The 16,771-nt window shown below is 55.6% G+C and overlaps 2 protein-coding genes across 5 annotated transcripts in view; one reads left to right on the top strand and one right to left on the bottom strand.

Annotated features, from left to right (window-relative positions):
* The window catches only part of IGHMBP2 (immunoglobulin mu DNA binding protein 2), a 24,519-nt gene extending 23,158 nt beyond the window's left edge, over positions 1 to 1,361 (bottom strand). Inside the window, exon 1 of the mRNA XM_040255213.1 lies at positions 1,207 to 1,361. Coding sequence (XP_040111147.1) covers positions 1,207 to 1,292 — 86 coding nt within the window. The 5' untranslated portion in view covers positions 1,293 to 1,361. The remainder of the gene's footprint in view (positions 1 to 1,206) is intronic.
* A 28-nt stretch (positions 1,362 to 1,389) lies between these two features.
* Positions 1,390 to 11,344, top strand: MRPL21 (mitochondrial ribosomal protein L21). Of its 4 annotated transcripts, none has more exons than XR_005723594.1 (7): positions 1,390 to 1,528; positions 5,348 to 5,418; positions 7,313 to 7,398; positions 7,990 to 8,153; positions 9,657 to 9,709; positions 10,055 to 10,158; positions 11,227 to 11,338. XR_005723594.1 is itself a non-coding variant. In XM_040255265.1 (7 exons), exons 1-7 carry the CDS (start codon positions 1,429 to 1,431, stop codon positions 11,289 to 11,291), a joined length of 630 nt encoding a protein of 209 aa, XP_040111199.1. In that variant the 5' UTR covers positions 1,396 to 1,428; the 3' UTR covers positions 11,292 to 11,344. The 4 variants fall into 4 exon arrangements, 3 of the variants coding, with proteins under 3 accessions (XP_040111199.1, XP_040111200.1, XP_040111198.1); XM_040255265.1 differs by having other exon boundaries at positions 1,396 to 1,528; positions 5,348 to 5,405; positions 11,227 to 11,344; XM_040255266.1 differs by lacking the exon at positions 5,348 to 5,418 and having other exon boundaries at positions 1,413 to 1,528; positions 11,227 to 11,344.
* The last annotated feature ends 5,427 nt before the right edge of the window (positions 11,345 to 16,771 follow it).

The raw sequence follows: 16,771 nt of genomic DNA, 5'->3' as shown, positions 1-16,771 counted from the left end.
AGCTTCTTCCCCAGGCCCTTCTCAATCGGACCCCTGTGCATCTTTCCATGGGTGCTTATTCTGTACTCCGGATGGTGCTGAGCCCTTGACTTTTAGATCACTGCATTCCCACCTCACTGGTTTGCTGTAAGGATGATCTCATTTTACAGACAAGATGACTAAGGCTGCAAAGTCACCCAGCCATAAATGATGGGGCCCGGATCCCACTGAGGGCAACAGGACTCCCAACTCTCAACCGTCATAATCAAAAACTTCTAAATCAAATCCTCTCCACTTAGGCAGCACAGTGGTTGAGTACAAACTCTAGCATCAGCCCGCGTGACCTCAAATCCTGGTTCACCCTGTGTTACCCGGGGCAAGTGACTTAACTTCTCTGTTCCAGCCTCCTTAGACCTAAGATGAGAACCGGTTACCGCAGCAACCAATTTCGCAGAACTGATGCGAGGTTTAAAGCGACCGATGCCTGTGGAGCGCTTTTACACCCCTCAGTAAACGCCAGCTCTCAGTTTCAGCCTTAGGGGTAAAAGCCCACGTTTTCGGCTCTAGTTCTGGCTGCAGGGGTGCGCTGCTTTTCCACATCTCCTCCAGGAAACTCCTCCCCGCAAACCCTCTAACCCTTAGTTTTCTGCAAGCTGTGCTCAGGCACCACGGCCTCCAGGAAGCCATCCGCCACCAAGGCTCCGCAGGGTCGGCGGTCCTTCTCCCACCCCCTCCACAGCACTCGGCCTGCACACACAGCTCAGCACCTGTCAGGCTGGAAGCGGGCCGTTCGCGCCCCCACCGAGCCCTTCCGCTCACACCGGTCGCCCGGGGCCCGTTATCAACGACTGCATCTCATTCGAGGCCCGACAAGGAACAGGCGCAAACACTAACGGGGGGGCGAGGAGGGAAGAGGGCGGAGAGCAGCATGGGGATGGTAGCGGGGAGACGGGCTGGGCCACGGGGCAAAGTTCACAGGAGCACTTCAGGGCGAGAAGACCCTTCCAAGGGGGGGGTCCCCAAAACGGGACGGGCCGCCCCGAAGGGTGAAGAGGCTTCCATCCTCGGAGGCGGCCGAGCCCCCTTCAGTCAGGAGGGCAAATCCCGGCCCTGAGCTTGTCAGGCCGAGTCCCCGGAGGCTTCATCTGTGTGGTCTCAGCTGGGAGAGGAGGGGAACCTGGGGGAGACGCCGGGCCGACCCCGAGAGGCCCGGGCCGGGGGCCGTACCTGCGCTCCTCGACCTCCGCGTCTCTCTCGAGCTCCAGCAGTTCCAACTGCTTGGTCACGAAGCTCTCCACAGGTGTCGAGGCCATGGCCGCAGGCCGGCCCGGGCCCAGAGCCGCGGAAGTCCGGCCGCCGCGCGCGGTGCTGCTCCCGGCCGGACCCGGTGCGTCGACGCACCAGGCTCGCACCACTTCCGCTTCCGCTCTCGGCGGAGGCTTCGGGAAGATGGCAGCGGCCGTGGCAGCCTGCGCCCTGCCGGTCACCTTCGGGCGGCTGGCGTCTGCATGCAGCCGCAGCGTCCTGAGAGCGTCGGGACCCGGAGCCGGTGAGGCCCGCCCCGCGGGGTGAACGGAGGAAGCTGGGCACACGGGGCGCCCTGCCACGTGTGTCTGCGTCTGACCGGTGTTAATCGCTTTTTTTTGATGGCGGTGATTATCGGTCGTGGAAACCCTGGGTTCAGACCCTGGTTCCTTCAGTTAATAGCTTAAATATTGGTGATAGCTCTCCATCTTCCATATAGGCTCCATTTAAGTTGGGGAGCAACCTGAGGCTCAGAATGGTTAGGTAACTTGCCCTTGGTCATACAGCAGGGAAGTGGCAGAGGACTGAATCAGATAGCTTGGTCCGGCTCCAAAGCCTATGCTTTAACCATCACTCCCCAGGCTGCAAGCCACTCTTTAAGCTTCCTTGTCCTTATCTGGAAAACGGTGGTGAATGTCCTTGCTCAGAGGTAACCAGTCCAGCAAAAGCTACGCCTGTACTTTAGGCACTGGGTTGACATGAAGCTCAGCAAGGTTTTGTTTGTCAAAAACACTATAAACCTCTCCTCAAAATGGTTGGAGTGTATATTTGTGTGAAGGAATGTTTATGTATGTAGAGAAGTTTTCCCTTGTTTAGGTATGATAATGATGTTGTGGTTATGTTTGTTTGTTTTTAAAATGCTTTATCTTTCGTAGAAGTTACCCTGACAATTGCTTTAAAATACACCACAGAGTTGGAGCAGAGACATTGTGAATGAGTCAGGCTTGGCTATGAGTTGATGACTGTTGAGTCTAGGAAGGGATACAGGAGGACTCCCTAATCTCTTGACTTTTGTGTGCTTATCATTTTCCATAATGAAACTTGGGTTTAAGCAGGCAGGGAAGTTTTTATAAAAAGCGGTGGGACTTAATTTGTTCTAACAACATAGAGCTACCTCTAGAATGCAGTGCTCAGTTCCTGCCCCCGCCACCCCCGTTTTCAGAGAGAAACACAGGTGAAGTGAGCTGAGTCAAGAGAGGGTGACCAGAACAGTGAAGAGGCAGGATCTTGAAGAGTGCCTGAAGGAAACGGGATGGACACCATCACAGTTCACAGGGACTGAAGGATGGTCCTGGGGGACAGGAGGGTGCACACTTGTTCCCGGTGGGGTCGGAGCTAAGCTAAGGCCATACGCAGGAATGACAGGGAGGCAGATCAGGTGCAGAAAGTTTCTGAGCTTTTACCAGTGAGATGGCTCCCAGCTGCGCTCAGTCTGTTGGTTGTATCCGACTCTTTGTGACCCCATGGACTATAGCCCGCCAGGCTTCCCTATGGGAGTTTTCAGGCAAGAATACCATACTGGCTTGCCATCTCCTCCTCTAGGGGATCTTCTTGACCCAGGGACCGAACCTGCATCTCCTGCACTGACAGGCAGATTCTTTACTACTGAGCCACCTGGCTTTCAAGAGAGGCCAGTCGTGAGTTCCCAACTGTAGGGTATTCCGCAAGGGCTTCATTTGATGGCTTAGAAGAGATTTCATTTATTCATTCATTCATTCTTCATTTGCCATTTATTGGGCATCCATTACAAGTCAAAGTCTGGTCCAGGATGGTGAATACATCAGTTAAATTCGTAAAACAAACCCCTGTTTTTATGGAGCTCACATTCTAATGGGGGGAGGCATTTGCAGAGAAATGAGCAATTTTACGCGGAAGCAAATTACATAGCATGTTCAAAGCTTAAGAAGAAGCAAATTACGTAGCAGGTCCAAAGCTGGTAAGTCTGATGGAGAAAAATAAAGCACCAGTTGGGAGGAAAGTGTTCAATTTTAAATAGGATGGTTGGGGGAGCCTTCTCTAGTGAGATGGTGTTTGAGTGGAGACCCAGAGGAAATAGGGGATTAGCCTAGGGGGCCTCCTGGGGTTGGGGTTGTCCCGAGGACGAGCAGTCAAGGCATAGGCCATTGTACTTGGCATCTTCCAGGAATAACCAGGAGGCCCGAGTGGCAGGTGTGCAGGGAACAAGGGGAAGCTCATGAGGCAAGGCCCAGAGAGACGGGGTCACACTACCCGCTGCCCTGCTGGCCACTGTGAAGACTGCCTTTTTCTCAGAATGAAATGAGGCACTCTTGGAGGGTTACACTAAATAGTAACCTGTCCTCATAGTTTGTTTTTCTGGTTTTGGGGGGATTTTTGCCCACCCTGCATGGTATGTGGGATCTTAGTTCCCTGACCAGGTATCGAGCCTGTGCCCCCTGCAGTGAAACGTGAAGTCTTAACCTCTTGACCACCAGGGAAGTCCCCTGCCCTCTAGCTGCTGTGCAGAGAGAGAGGCAAGGGTGAGAGCAGGGTATCAGTTACAAGCCAGGCAGCTTGGCTGATTGAAGTGGTCAGAGCCTGGATGTCTCAAAAAGAGGCAGGGGATTTGCTGACAGGTTGGTGGCTGTGGGGTGTGAGAGAGAAAAGTCATAAATGACTGGGGCTTTTGGCCTGAGCAGCTGGAAGGATGAAATCGCCATCACGTGAGATGTGGAGGGGTGTGGGAGAAGCAGGCGGGAGGGGCAGATCAGGAACCTTTCATGGTTCTGAGACAGGTGACCACCAGGTGATGCCAGCAGACAGGCCTGTCGTGTCTGAGTCCAGGCCACAGGTGTCCACGTGGGAGTCAGGGGTGTGCAGATGACACTGAAATCCATTCAAACAGATGTAATCCCAGAGGAAAGGCCATACATAAAGAAGAGGTAAGAACCAGGTTTTAGGGCAACCCACTCCAGCCTTCTTGCCTGGAGAATCCCATGGACAGAGGAGCCTGACGGGCTACAGTCCACAGGGCCACAAAGAGTGGGACACGACTAGCACAAAGACCCAGGTTTAGACCGCAAGCACACGGAGATGGTGGAGGGGAGGAAAAACCAACTCAGGAGACCAGGAATTGCGAGCAGCTGCTAATGAGTGAGCTTTAGAAGAGTGAACTTTATGGCATATAAGTTATAGCTCAATTGAAAAACCAACAGTAGGTACTGAGAGATCTGCGCTCTGCTTCTAGCACCTAAGCATGGCACATTTTGTTTCTGTGCCCTTCTCAGCAGGCTATGGGTGCCTTTGTCCCTAGGTATATTATTATCTGATGCTGTGTCCTGAGTTACGCTAAACCCAGCAGCTTAAGATAATATGTACTGTGTCATCCCATCACTGAGGGTCAGGATGCAGGTATGGCTGTGCTGGCTCCCTGGCTCGTTAGATTCAAGTCAGGCTGTTTCAGGTTAAGAGTCAGCAGGGCCAGCAGAAGCTGCTTCCTAGCTTCCCTGGACAGGGTAGCCAGGCATGCAGCAGTCCATGGGGTTGCAGAGAGTCGGACATGACTGAGCCACTGACCTGAACTGGGAAGGTGGGATCCCAGGGGCCTCCCTGGGCCGCTCACAGCACAGTGGTCCTGCTGTAGCAAGGACGCCAGGCCGGCAGCTGCCCTCTGATCACCTCCTCTGGAGGGGCTGGCCTGTCACTCCTGCCACACGCTCTTTGTCACTGAGAGCCGCTCCCTTGGAAGGAGGAGCAGGGCTCGGGGCTGAGAGCCCCAGGAGGGGTGTCCTGGAGGCTGCTCCCACACTGGGGTGCCAAATGGGCCTCAAGTTGGGCACTTGGCGTCAAGGAATGAGTTAGCAGGTAGATGATTCGGTTTCAGGCCCTTCTCGGTGGTGTGGTGAACGCCCCTTGATGCTTATGGTAATAGGCAGCAGCTGAGAGTGAGTGATGGCCTTAGTTCTCTTTCTGGGCATTCCTGTCGGTGTGTTGCGATGGTTTGAGTCGGGTACCAGCCACACTAGCAGCACTTGTGCATTGAGCATCATAAGGGGCAGTTTGTGTTTCGTCCTAGTAACCAAGTGTGTCTCTCTTGTTCCCTCAGCTTCCCTGTGGTCTGCTTCTCAGAGGTTCAGTTCGCAGAGCGCTTCATCTCCACAAGGGTAATAACAAAATGTGGGTTTTGCTGACTCTCTTCCCTTTTTTTCTTCTAAAGTCAAAACTTCGAACATTTAGGTTTGAAGAATATATAAGTTTTAACTGTTTTGACAGTATTTTACTCAGACCCTTAACACATAGAAATACAGATGGAACCGCAAGAGTCCAAAGAGAAGGTGTTCTGGGCCATGCATGGCTGTGTCTTTTTAAGGAAAAGCTTTTAACTCCTAATTGGGAAATTTCTAACCAGGAAGGTTGAATCACAGGACGGACTCTCTGGAGGACCTTATGTAATTTGAAGGAGCGTGTTTAGTGTTAAACTGTATATTTAGATTAAAAAAATAAATAAATAAAAATATAAACTAAAAAAGGTAAATTTAACAAAATCACACTTGAGTAGGAATATACAGGGTCCTGTACCAGCCCTTGCAGCCCGGGTCCAGGAGCAGGGTCATCCTTGGGCTTCAGTTCCTCTTCGAGAAATGGAAACGATATCAGTCTGCATCGCAATGGGTTTTCATGAGAGTCAAGTGAATTTCTGCATCCAGAGAGCTCGTTAGAAGGACTTGCCAAGGGGGAGGAGTGAAGGAGGGGTGGATCGGGAGGCTGGATTAGCAGTCGTAAGCCGCCACATCAGCATGAGGCCCCACGGTGTGGTGCGCAGCATGGGAAACGGGGAGGCCTCTCTGTGGCCCGGGGAGCCACATTCGGTGCCCTCTGATAGATCATCAGGGAAAGAAATGGTACAGACGCATGTGTAGCTGAGCCCCTTTGCTATGCAGCAGAAACTAACGCCGTTATAAGTCAGCTGCACCTCGATAAGTAAATTCCTTACAGAAGCGCTTCGGCGAGCGCCTGGCACTAGGAGGCTCTCGATACAGCCGCCTGCACTCCTGCAGCGAGAGTCTCGGCAGCGGGGGTCCCGGGGCCTGCTGTTCCCCTGAAGGAGCAGTGGGTTCCCTGGGTGAGGCTGGAGGCAGAAGCCCTGAGTGGGCACTTTCATGAACCCGGCTTATCCCCAGTGCTGCTCCAAGCAGTCACTGCTGCCCGGCCCCCTTGCAGCATTGTCCCTCGTCCTGGCTGCTGCTGCTGGGCCACCCGGGGTCCTGAGCCTCGGACACGATGCACGACTTTAAAGCACAGCCTAGTTTGGGGGCCCGTTGACTCCAACAGGGACGGCTATGTTCAGCATACCTGCTGTGACAGGGCCGGAGGTCCCTGGGCCTGTGCTGGAAGCAGCAGTTTCCCCAGTTTTCCAGGGTCTTCTGGCTGGTCGAAGAGTTCAGTTGACGTGAGACAGGTTAACAGGAGAAAATCAAACCTGAGTTTAATAACCTGCACACACGGGAGAGACCTGGGAGAAATGAGTCATGTGCCAGAACGGCTGAAGCCCTCTGCTGAAACAGCTCCTTCAGCTAGAGATGAAAGAGGATGCTGAGAGTAGGGGTCTGGGACTTCAGGAGGGGGAGAAGGCAGTCCATGTGGAGGTGGAAAAGCAAGTGTTTGGTGGACAAATTGCGGGGCCTGCAGAGACCGCGGGACAGGAGCAGCCCCTGTCCTCTGGGCCCGCATGTTCCCGCATCCTTTCTGGGGAAGCTGTGTCAGGACAGGCCCGCCATCTCCAGGCAGCTGCGTGCAGACCCAGGCCTGCCTGCCTCCTGCCAGAGTTTTCTTCTGGAGTCTTGGGTCTTGACTGTTTTCAGCTTGAAGTAATCCACACGCCTAAGAGACATTTGGGGGGCAGATTTTGCTCCCCAACAAATGTGGGGGCTGCTGCCCTGCCAGCCACTCGGGCGTCGGAGACATACTGGATCCTTGTCCTTTCTGGTGTGCCGAGCACAGCTGTGGCTCACAGGTTTGGAACTGTCTTTTCACGTGTATGTGACCTGCATCCAAAAACATACTTTTACAGATACGTTCCTAAAACCTCACTGAGTTCACCACCTTGGCCAGAAGTTGTGCTGCCAGACCCCGTGGAGGAGGCCAGACACCACGCGGGTAAGGGGGGCAGAAGCAAGGGGGAGGGGTGGCCTGGCCATGGAACAAGGGCCTCACATTTCTAGGTGCCCGAGACGGGCACAATGTGGGCGTTCCTGTTCACAGGATGCGGCAAGGCAGGAACACTGACGTTTACTTAACACCAGGATTCAGAACCCTCGTTCACTTAGCAAAGCCTCCCAGGGCACTGGCTGAGTAGCAGGCCGCTGACACGGGTGGCGGCCGGGCTCGGTCCAGCCCAATCTCCCCGCTGTTGGTAGAAACACGGGTGTTCAGGGAAAGAGAACAAGGAGCAGTCTCCTTGGTGGAAGCGGCCCCAGCGCAAGTACCGGGAGGAGGGCAGCGTACCAGTCGTGCCCAGCGCTTGGAGGCGGGGAGGGTCCTCGGTTTCCAAAACCTGGAAATCCATAGCAACGCGTGGACTCTTCCTGGTTTTAGATATGGTTGAAGGCAGTGGTGGGAGAGCAGGGAGGAGCCCCCGGCGCGCGCCCTGCCGCCAGTCCATGTATGCTCAGGGTCACGCGTCTCTAGGGGGCGCAGGGCACATGGGCAGGGGCAGAGCTGTGACCCTGACCGCCCTTCCCCCTGCAGAGGTCGTGGAGAAGGTGAACGAGCTCATCGCCAGGGGCCAGTACGGCAGGCTCTTCGCCGTGGTGCACTTTGCCAGCCACCAGTGGAAAGTCACCTCTGAAGACCTGATTCTAATTGAGAACAAGTTAGACATTGCCTGCGGAGAGCGGATTCGGCTGGAGAAGGTGAGACCGTGGGTTTCTCAGTGTATCTGGGACTCGGTCCCTGCTCCCCAGGGTCGGCTCTGATGGAGAAGGCCGGCGCTCTTCCTGGGATGGGGCAGGCTGGCTGGGTGGGCGCAGAGGAGCCTGGGGGCGAGGGGAGATGCCCCTGAGGGCGGCCCTTGCTTGGCAGGGTCCCTCCCAACGGGGAGACGCTTAGCACGTTTCCCCAAGGAGGAGTGTGTGTCTGTGGGTCTGTCTCACACTGCCCTGGCGTGAGGTGTGGCGGCCGCTGCTGCCCTGAGCAGCGAGCACTGGTTTCGAGCCATCTCCCCGGACCCCGGTCACGCTCTGGCCTCTGGAGCCGCTCCGTGGTCTGTGCTGTTCTTAGCCGTGGGCGAGGGCTTCCACTTAGGGTTCTGTTCGTTGTGTACAGGGACCTGCTTGGCTTTTGCCTGTTGTGCTATAGATAAAATATGAGATCTCTGCACCGGATCCTGTTTCTATGACATAGTTAATGGTCGACATGATGTAACATGATAGATGGTTTTCTTTATAATTTGAAACTCCTCATTTGCAACCACAGCTTCTTGGTGTATTTACACCCAGGGCAGCATCACGCTCCTCCTTCTCAGGTGGTCCTCCCGCAGCCTGTGGTCTGAGCAGGACCACTTGACTCAGAGTTGAATGAGGGTGCTATGGGGACACCCACGGTCAGCACAGCGCCTTCCCCGTGGGGCCCCTGCGGCTCCATCACAAGCTCACCAACAAGAGCGTGTTTCCTTCTTACATCTAAAATTGGACACTTCAGAACCATATCTGTAAGGGTTTCTTAAAAGACATTCTTTTGAAACATTTCACACTAACAAAAGCATAGGAGGCCCCACCCAGTAACAATGATTTTCATGCTATAGGAACCCAGCAGTAGAGACCGCGTCCGGCCGAGAGTGAGGAAACAGAGGAAACAGGGTTCTTTGTCACTGCCTGACTTACATACTCCATGGATGTTGTTACAAAATAGGCTCTGGTTTTCGACGTTTAGGCTTAAGGTGATCGAATTTTCTTCTGATCTGTAGAATTCCAGACAAGTCTCCCAGCATCTAATAAGACGCCCTGCGCTCGGGTCGCAGGGCTGTCTCTATCTGAGGCCAGCCCCGGCGGCACGGCTGCCCTCCTGCTGCCAGGGACGGGCAGGGTTTTGCAGTCATTGAAAGAATACCCTTGAACCTAAATCTTCACAGAATCTGCAGGACTGTCAACTGCTTAAAGACCCCCACCGTCTGGTTTGTGCATTTTTCCATGTATGTATATACTGCAGTGAGAAGGTTTAAGTCCGTTTCCGGAGGAGATGATCTGCTGACTGGACGTGCCGCCAGGCCCCACGCCCCCCTGTGCCAGTCAGACGGGCCTGTGTCCCTAGGGAGACGGCGAGCCGCCTCCCTCTCCAGCCTGTCTCCGTCTCGCCTGTCCCGGCGACTCTGTTCTGTGGCTGTGTTATCTCTTGGTGACGCACCTGTTTGGTTCCAGGTCCTGCTGGTTGGGGCCGATGACTTCACTCTCCTTGGCAGACCCCTGCTTGGGTAACGCACCCTCAAGGGCCGGGCGGGGGGCGGGCGGGGGCTCCGTCACACCTGGTCAGCCCCGAGCTTGACACGCGGACACTGCGGTTTGTGGGCATTTAGTGCCCCGCGTGCAGAGCGTCCCGACCACGTCTCTGGCCTGTTACTGCTTCGCTGCAGTTTGGCCCTTTTAGGACTGGCTGTGAGACAACCCTGTCCCTCACCATGTAGTGTCTGCGGGGGTTGGGGGGGGAACACTGATAAGCAGCAGAAAAGGAAGTTTTATTTTAGAAGTTCTCACGTGTGAAGTACCAGGAAAATGGGAAAATAAGAAGGTGGGTCACTGTTCATTCTCCTGTCTTCTAGAAAGGATCTTGTTCGAGTAGAAGCCACGGTCATCGAAAAGACAGAATCATGGCCGAGAGTCAACATGAGGTTTCAGAAAAGGAAAAACTACAAGAGGAAGAGAAGTAAGTTGGGGAAAGCTGCCATGCTCCCGTCCTCCAGGTATTGCCCCGAGTCCTGCCCTGGGCGGGTCGGACAGGCACCTGCCCTCTGAGGCGCCCGGAGACCAGCGAGGCAAGCGGGTGGGCGCGGCCCTGTCCCCACTCTGACCGGGGGTGGGAAGAGGCCGCCGACTGGAGGGCGCGGCCCTGGGAGGCGCGGCTGGGAGCATTAGCGGCTGCTGAGACCCCCACAGCAAGTCTGGAGTCCCCCCGGGAAATGGACAAGCAGGCAGAGGACGCCCTGTCGGTAGATGGTGCCTGGAGTGCAGGGAGTGCCCGCCTCCACCCAGGGGGACGATCTTAGAGCGTGAGGGTGAGACTGCCTCCTACAGCTCAGAGGTGGGCGGAGCTGATTCTTGTGCTGCCGGGCACACACACGCTTGCACAATGGCTAGTTTCTACAAGAGGAATGAGACCAGCAGAATCACAGCTATTTACATAGAATTTCCTTTGTGTTTCCACCTATTCACATGGGCATTTACGGAGTGTTAGGCCATACACGTGATCTGGAAATGGTTTAGCATGTACGGGAGGGAGTGTGTAGGTTATACGCAGACACTTCGCCATCTAGTGTGATGGCCGGGAGCACCCTTGGGTGCTGGAATCCTCAGGAGCCCACCCCCTGCAGATGTGCATCGGTCCAGTCCTCAGTCACAGGTGGCAAAACACACCGGCAACGTAGCTTCAGCTTCCCTAGAGTCAGGTGATTAGGAAAGCTTTCCTCCAGGAGCCTTGGGTCATCAGATGCCACCACCCTCCCCCCCACCATGCCATGCGGGGGTCTCCAGGCACGTGGAGGGGCGAGGCCAGGAGCCGCGGCAAGGGCTCCCGGGGTGTCGCAGCTCCTGCTGCGCCTTACGGGGCTTGGGGAGTCAGTGGTGAGGCCTGTGGTCTGCGCACCCCAGGGACAAACCACGCAGGCCCTCACTGAGTCTGACCGCCGTGGGCTGAGCGGTCAGTGGCTGGTCTCACAGTAGCTCGTTCACAGCATCGAGGTCTATGCTGACGCCCCGGCCCTTTTCTCTCTCATAGTCATCGTGAACCCACAGACTGTCCTCCGGATAAATACCATCGAGATTGCTCCTCGTCTGTGTTGATCGTCCAGCTGATATTTATAGAAATATAAAAATAAATCTGTTTTCTGAAGAGACCAGGTTTCTATGTTTTGCTGTAGAAAACTCTGATATGAAAAGCTAAATCCTGTTGTGGGTGGTTCTAGACTGATTCTAGACTGAGCGCCCTGACTGAGAGCTTATTCTTAGTAAGCAGCAGCCTCCCTGAGCCAGAGAGGCCAGGAATTCGGGAAGAATCACAAGCATGGCCCTCCTGGGGCTGGAGCTTGGACGCTTTTGTAAAGACAGGCTGGCGTTACCAGCCGCCCTCCCCCTGGCACTGCGGGGCCACAGGGCCGTGACATGGGGCGCAGCTAAGGCCCGGAGCTGACCGCGGGAAACAATCTGGATTCAGTTTCTGGGCGAAATGAACAAAGTGCCATCTCCTGGGTAATCCAATTACTGCTGCTAGTGGTTTGCTTTTCTGTGAAGCTGGGATTCAAACCAGGGGTCTGGGCGCTGAGCCCCTGCCCTCGTCCTTCAGCTCCGCAGGGTCCAGCAGGGAAGGAGGGTCACGGTGCTGGTGGGCGGCACGGCTCAGCGGGCGGCTGGGGCAGGCAGTGCCCCTGAAGCCCCAGGGCAGCAGCACAGCACCTTCTGGGAGCTGGATGTGAGTTTCAGAGCAGAGCGGCCAGAGCAGTTCCAGACTAGATCTTGACAGCGGCCTTTCGGGATCCCGGGAGGGTGGGGGCTGCCCAGGCCTGTGGGAGTGGGTCAGGCAGGCAGCTCACCCCTGTGCAAAGGGAGGGGTCCCGAACCAGAGTGGCCAGGGCTGGAAGGCAGATGGAAGGACTTGAGGAGAGTGCTCCCAGACAATCCAGACCCCTGGTTCTGTGTCCTTCACAGAGACCGGGCTTTGCTCCAAGAGAAAAGTTAGGACTTTCAAACAGCACAAAAAGCCTGTTTATCAAACGTAGTTAATACTTTATTCTGCAAGATGGCTTTGCAAGTCCATGGGGGGTCGTCCCTGTGACGAGGGGTGGGGGGCTGAGAAAGGCTTAGGCCCATCCTCAGGAGACCTCCCCCTCCTCCCTGCCCCTCTTCAGGTACAGGTCACCCCCTTGGGGCACTGGGGGATGCCCGCTGGTCCAACCCTGGGGCCTGTGGCAGTGCCCTCCCTGTACAGCAGGGGGCAGCAGCTCTGCGCGTGGAGATCCCGGATTCTGGCTGTCGGTTTGCGCTGCGGTCCTGGAGGGGCGGAGGTCCTCCTCCGCGTTGCAGACCTGTCCCTCTGACCCAGCTACCTCGGGACCTGGGATGACGTTCCACACACCACAGTTCATGACTCTTGTGGACTTCTCTGAGAGGGCTCTGGATCCCGGGGCCTGGCTCTCCCAGTCCTCCGGGCCAGCCTGGCACCCTCTCCTGTGGAGGACTCTGGTCGACAGTGACTGCCCAGCCAGTACTCAGCCGGTTTGTGATCTAGAACAAGGCAAAGCCGCTGTGCTCTGGGGAGCTGGTGCTGTGCTTACAGAGCACTGACTCCGGCAATGCACTGGTGAAGGTTTACTCCTTTTAGGAACCAGGCTAGGCATCCTTCACAATAGCCAGAGGGCAGAAGTGACTCACGTCCATCCAGAGATGGATAAACAAATGCAGCCTATACTTGGAATGGAATATCAGTGAAGTGAAATCTCTCAGTGGTGTCCGACTCTTTACGACCCCATGGACTGTAGCCTACGAGGGTCCTCCATCCGTGGGATTTTCCAGGCAAGAATACTGGAGTGGGTTGCCATTTCCTTCTCCAATGCAATATTAGTTTTAACGATGGAATATTACTCAGCAATAAAAAGGAATGGTGGGGCTTCCCTGGTCAGGGACCTAAGATCCCACAAGCCACACAGCATGGCCAAAAAAGGGAATGGGGTTCTGATACACATTACAGGACAGATGACCTTGAGGACGCTGCCGAGTGGAAGAAGCCAGACACAAAAGGACAAACATCGTATGATTCTACTGGGACATCCCTGTGCCAGCAAAGTTCTGTAGAGTCAAAGCTGTTTTTCCAGTCACAAACGTGTGTGAGAGCCGGGCCGTGAAGAAGGCTGGGTGCCGAAGAATACATACTTTAAATTGTGCTGCTGGAAAACACTCTTGAGAGTCCCTTGGACTGCAAGATCAAACCAGTCAATCCTAAAGGAAATCAGTCCTGAATATTCATTGGAGGGACTGATGCTGAAGATGAAGCTCCAATACTTTGGCCACCTGATGCGAAGAACTGACTCATTGGAAAAGACCCTGATGCTGGGAATGACTGAAGGTGGGAGGAGAAGGGGATGACAGATGATGAGATGGTTGGACGGCACCATTGACTCAATGGACATGAATTGGAGCAAACTCCAGGAGATGGTGAAGGACAGGGAAGCCTGGCGTGCTGCAGTCCATGGGGTCACAAAGAATCAGACATGACTTAGCAACAGCAACTTATATGAAATACCCAGAATAGGCAGATTCAGAGATAGAAAGCAGACTTGAGGTCACCAGGGGCTGGGAGAGAGGGGAACACAGGATTATTGCTCCCAGGACACCGAGTTTCTGCCTGAGGTCATAAGAAAGTCCAGAAGTAGAGAGTTTCATGGTTGCACAACGTTGGTGAATGTCGTTAATGGTGATGAATTGTCAGTTAAAAGTGGTTAAGTTGGCAAATTGTGTGTTATGTATATATTTCATCACAATTCTTTCAAAATAGGGGGAAAAAAAAACCTCACTAGGTTAATGAGTCACGTCACTTGACTAAAAAAAAAAAAAGAACAAAAATTGGATCCCCGTGACTTTGATGACTAAGCTATTACACTCTTAGTGGTGCCTGGACACTGCAGCCTTGGGTCGCCTGAGGCTGGCAGGAGGCCCTGGCTGCACCACCCTTACCGCCTCCCAGGACAGTGTCTGTTCCCTTTCTGACAGGAACACTTTGCTCTTCAGTCGGCAGCAGGGGAGGCTACCCACTCCAGGACTCTTGCCTGGAGAATCCCGTGGGCAGAGGAGCCCGGTGGGTTCCAGTCCACGGGGTCACAAGGAGTCTGAGCGACTGGCATCTTCACTTGGCTTCCTTCAGCAGTAGGGGCTCCACCCTGGCCTCTGAGCACCGGCTCGCCTCGCCCCCCCACTCCCCACCGGTAACCCAGCCACCCACCCCCGGGCACCACTTTGACCCTGCCCGCCTGCCCCTCAAAGACCGCCCCTCCGTCCTCTGCCTCAGTTCGTCCACCAGCCCGCGGGGCTCACCCTCTCGGGGCCAGATGTGGCTGAGGCCACTGCCCCCCCCCAGAACCTCCCAGTGGGTCCCACGAGATAGTAGGGGTGAGAGTGTGAGGAGGGCATGAAAGGGGGTGACGGGGCGCGGGGCAGCCGAGGGGCGGGGCATGAGGGCTCTGAGCAGACTCAGCCCGTCCCTGCCCAGCGGGCCTGGCCGCTGCTGCAGCGTGTCACGAGCTCAGAGGGGCTGTTTCAGCAGGTCGCTCCCCTGTCTCTGTCTCTGCTCCTCGTCTTCCACCTGGTGTCAGCACAGGTCTTGCCCTGTCCGGGTTTCTCCCCCTCCCAGCCCAGACCGCCGGCTCTAGAAAGGGGAGGCATCTGTTTTATTCACTAAGGGACACCCAGCATCTGACCCAAGACAGGGACAGAGGTAAACCCTGACTCCACGCGGCTGCTGACAGGGAGGCATTGAAGTGGCTCCTTCCGTGGGTCCCAGGCTGGGCTCCGGGCGGTGCAGAGGGCGGCATGGGGGCTGGGGGGAGCCCACCCAGTTGTGTCAGGGAGGCCGCTGGCCGGTGGTTTGATGGAAGAGTTGGAGCTCTTGGTGTCTGGGGGGGCCACCTCCAGACACAGCTGACAAGCGTTAAAGATATAAATGGCTGGGTGGCCCATTCATAGGTGGCCCAGTGGTTGGAATTCTGTGCTTCCACTGCAGGGGGCACAGGTTTGATCCCTGGTGGGGAAACTAAGATCCTTCATGCTTCACAATGAAGCCAAAAAAAAAAAAAGTTTTTTTAATTGGAGGATCACTGCTTTACAACGCTGTGTTGGTTCCTGCCACACAAGCGCATGACTGAGCCATAAGGGTGTATGCGTTCCCTCCTCCTTCAGCGTCTCCCCCATCCACTATCCCGTCTCGCCTCCCTAGGTTGTCATAGAGCACCAGGTCGAGCTCTCTCAAAAATTTTTTTAAAAAATTAAAAGTTGTAAATTACATCGCAATGCCACATCGGGGGCGCGGGGTGGGTGGTTGCTGCTCTGGTTCCTGAAGGCGAGGAGCCCAGCCGTCAGGACCCTGGGGGACCTCGGATCCCTGGGGCCACTTCCCCTTGAGTCAGAACACAAACCGGCAGGGAGATAAGGGTGGCACACCCGGCTGCCAGGTGCCCTTTGACCCACTTCCTGGGAGGCATGGCAGCAGCGATGGGGGAAGACAGAGCTGCCTGCCATCTGGTCCTCTCCCTCCTCCCAGAGACCAACCATGCCCTAGAGCCCGGGCCACGCTCCCAGGCCTCCGTTTGCAGAACAGTTACCACCCCCGCCCTGCCCTACCCCAGGCCCTGAGAGCGTCCAGGGCTGGCAGAGCCATTATCAGGGCGTCCTGGAACAATCGCAGAGGGACAAAGAGCACGTCGTGAAGACTTGTGCTCCAGTGCAAGTACCTGGCCTGGGGCCTGCCTGCAGCCAGCAGGCCAGAACGGAGATTCTGAAAGTGGGGCGGTGAGACGCAGCCCCTGCTCCAAGGAGACTTGTGCCCAGACCCTGACGGTGGTGATGTTTGCTGAGCTGCTCTGGGTGCTGGGCCAGGCACGGGGGCTGATTCCTCTGTGCCTCCAGCAGCAGCCCTGCAGCGTGGGCACCATCATTTCTCACCACTTTACACACGAAGCAAGTCAACCACAAAAGACCGATGGCAGGTCTCAACGCCGGCTGCGCCGCAGAATGGTCCGGCGTTGCCAGCACAGACTCTGCCACCCACCACAGCAAATCAGCCCCTCCCTCCAGGGCTCCGCACAGGGGGGTTCTATTTCCCGCTCACACAAAGCTCAGTGCAGGTTGGGGGACACCTCTAACCTATGTCAGGATCCACCAGCCCCCCAACCCCCACATACTACAGTCCTCCTGTGGACCCCCTGGGGCTGTGCTGGGGGCCCTGGCATCAACCACGTGAGCGGTTGACACAGAACGGACAAGGTAATTTGAGGAGTGCTAAGACCAGCAGCAACAGACAGGAAGCCGGAACAGAGGGTGACCAGGAGGGAGCACCCCCAATGGAGGACCAGGAAGCCTTCATGACACTAACATGACACCACCCACGGAATAAAAGGTGCAAAGCTCCCCAAGCTCCAGAGGCAGGAAAAAGCTCAAATGTCCTTGGAACTGTCCATCTGACAGCCACTGCAGAGAGGAAGAGAGTTTCAAGAGACAGCCAGAGAGATGGCCATCCTGAAAACTGGACTGACAGAAGGAAATCTAGGGGCTTCCCTGGC

This window comes from Oryx dammah, unplaced genomic scaffold (assembly GCF_014754425.2).
Source record: "Oryx dammah isolate SB20612 unplaced genomic scaffold, SCBI_Odam_1.1 HiC_scaffold_15, whole genome shotgun sequence".
NCBI classification, from domain to species: Eukaryota; Metazoa; Chordata; class Mammalia; order Artiodactyla; family Bovidae; genus Oryx; species Oryx dammah.
Note: the sequence above shows the minus strand (reverse complement) of the source record. Positions and strands in the feature narration are given on the sequence as shown.

What these genes read in the sequence shown, in the direction of transcription:
- MRPL21 (XM_040255264.1), top strand. Translation starts at nt 6,822, where the DNA reads ATGAAAGAGGATGCTGAGAGTAGGGGTCTGGGACTTCAGGAGGGGGAG. An exon ending in CTTGGCAGACCCCTGCTTGG is followed by an intron (nt 9,710 to 10,054) that starts GTAACGCACCCT and finishes CCTGTCTTCTAG; the next exon opens with AAAGGATCTTGTTCGAGTAG. An exon ending in AAACTACAAGAGGAAGAGAA is followed by an intron (nt 10,159 to 11,226) that starts GTAAGTTGGGGA and finishes TCTCTCTCATAG; the next exon opens with TCATCGTGAACCCACAGACT.